General features: G+C 76.0%; 1 protein-coding gene across 1 annotated transcript; it reads right to left on the bottom strand.

Moving 5' to 3' along the window:
* Positions 1 to 470: 470 nt before the first annotated feature.
* On the bottom strand, positions 471 to 1,749 carry AURANDRAFT_68762 (hypothetical protein; the record flags this gene model as incomplete). The annotated part of the gene is made up of 4 exons (XM_009044487.1): positions 471 to 653; positions 991 to 1,109; positions 1,186 to 1,247; positions 1,463 to 1,749. 4 exons carry the CDS (start codon positions 1,747 to 1,749, stop codon positions 471 to 473), a joined length of 651 nt encoding a protein of 216 aa, XP_009042735.1.
* Between the last annotated feature and the right edge of the window lie 451 nt (positions 1,750 to 2,200).

Below are 2,200 nucleotides of genomic sequence, written 5' to 3'. Positions count from 1 at the left end.
GCGCCGCGCGCTTCGCGGCGCCGCGCGACGGCGAGGCCGGCGCGCAAGACTGGCCGCGGCGCCTCCGCGGCTTCAAGCTCGGCGCGCGGCTCGCGGACGCGCGGCGCGGCGCCGCGCCGCGCGACGGCGCGTTCGAGGCCTTTTTCGCCGCGCTCGAAACCTACGTCGCGCTCGAGGGCGACGCGGACGTGCCCCAGAAGTTCGTCGTCCCGGACAGCGGCGGGCCCTGGCCGCCCGCGGCGCGCGGGCTCCGCCTCGGCGCGCGCGTCGCCGCCGTGCGGTCCAAGGGCACCTACGTCGGCGGGCGCCGCGGCGCCGGCGACGTCGCGGGCTTGTCGCCCGCGGCGCGCGCGCGGCGGGCGCGGCTCGACGACCTCGGCTTCCTCTGGGTCAAGCGCGGCGCGGCGCGGCCGCGGGCCCGGCCCGCGCCGCCCGAAACCGCGCGCCCGTAGCGCCCGCGTCGACTTAGCCTAGCGCCGGCTCGGGCCGCGCCACTCGTGGATGGGGACGCGCTCGAGCCGCGACGCGGAGCCGAAGAACTCGCGGTGGATCTCGTGGAAGACGTGGTTGCAGCGGCTGTACGTGTTGTGGTGGCGGTCGTCCCAGGGCACGGCGCGCCCGGCGCCGTCGGTCATGGTCCCGTGCGTCGGCGCCTGGCGTGCGACGCTCCCGACTCTGAAAGCCCCCGCGCGTCGGCTCGTGTCCGGACGAGCGATCGTCTCTCGGAGCGCGGAGCGAGCGCGGCGCGGAACCCGCGGAACCACCCGGCGTCGGCCCCGCGGCCGCGCCGCGCGCGTCCGGTCGAGCGTCGCGTGGCACGGGTCGCCGCCTGCGCCGCACGCGCATCTTCGACGCGACTTCGGGCGTCGTCGACCGTCTCGACGCGAGCGCTCGCGCCGTCCGTCGAGACCTCGCCGGGAGGCTGTCCGAACATCAGCCCGAAGCGACTTCGACGCTCGAGGATTCGAGTTCGGTCGGGACGTCCCGGACCGGCGGCCGATGCCCACGCGGGTCGCCGCGGAGGAGGTCGAGCTGCGTCTTCATGGGCCGGGGGTCCTCGGACATGAGGCCGTAGGTCGAGAGGCGCTCGAACTTGCCCTGGACCTTGCCTGCGTGCGGGGCGCGCGGCCGTCGCTCGACGCGCGCGGCGCGCGGCGCCGCGCGCCCCTCGAAGAACCGTCGGACCGGCCGTCGCGGCGCCGGGGTGCGCGCCGAGCCTCCGGGGCATCTCCGCGGCGGCGGTGCGCCTGGGCAGCAAAAGAGAGATTCAACGTCGCTTCAACATGAGTGTTCCGCGCGCGCGCGTTCCGGAAAAAGCATCCGCGCTTCGAGACCGCTCCGAGAGATGATCGCTCGTCCAAAAATCAGCCGAAACGAGTGGAAAACGGCCGAGATATGAGCCTTTGAAGTTGGGAATTTCGCTCTCTTTTGCTGCCCCGCGGTGCGCGGCCGCCGGAAGTACTCGCGGAGCGGCCGCGGGTAGTGGCTGTTGAAGCGGCCGAAGTTGCTCGCCGAGGGGTCGAAGGGGTCCGGCGGCAGGGGCGCCGCGACCCGCGTCCCGCGGCGCAGCGTCGCGGCCGCGGACCTCGCCGCCTCGGCGGTGCGGGGCCGCCGCTTCGCCAGCGACGCCTTGGAGGCGAGGGACCGCGAGCCGACGGACCGCAGGGACGCGCTCCGCGGGGGCGCCCGGGCCTTGGTCGCGAAGGGCAGCGGCCCGGACGCGATGGCCTCGAAGCTGGGGGCGGCCATCGCACGGAGAGCCCCGCGCTAGAGGGCGTATCTTCGTCGTTGCAGCGCGTGGTGCCGCGGGGCAGCTTAGAAGCTCGTCGTTTGCGCGCTTCGGTCGTCCTCGCACACGGTTGACGCGGGCATGGCGCGCCTCGCGCGGTTCCGCCTCGCGGCGGCCCTCGCGGCGGCCCTCGCGGCGGCCCTCGCCGGCGCCCAGACCCCGACCTACGCGCCGTCGCGGAGCCCCGCGCCGACGCCGGAGCCCTCGCGGAGCTTCGCGCCGACGCGGAGCTTCGCCCCGACGCGGAGCCCCGCGCCGACGGCCGCGCCGAACGTCGCGCCGACGCCCGAGCCCCGGGGGAAGCGCGGCGGCTCGAAGGAGTGGTACGAGCGCTGGTGGAACGCGCTCCGGCCCTCGAGCCACCTCGGCCGCCGCGACACGATCATCGCCTGGGGCCTCATCTACGCGTGC

Source organism: Aureococcus anophagefferens, assembly GCF_000186865.1.
Source record: "Aureococcus anophagefferens unplaced genomic scaffold AURANscaffold_350, whole genome shotgun sequence".
NCBI classification, from domain to species: Eukaryota; class Pelagophyceae; order Pelagomonadales; family Pelagomonadaceae; genus Aureococcus; species Aureococcus anophagefferens.
Note: the sequence above shows the minus strand (reverse complement) of the source record. Positions and strands in the feature narration are given on the sequence as shown.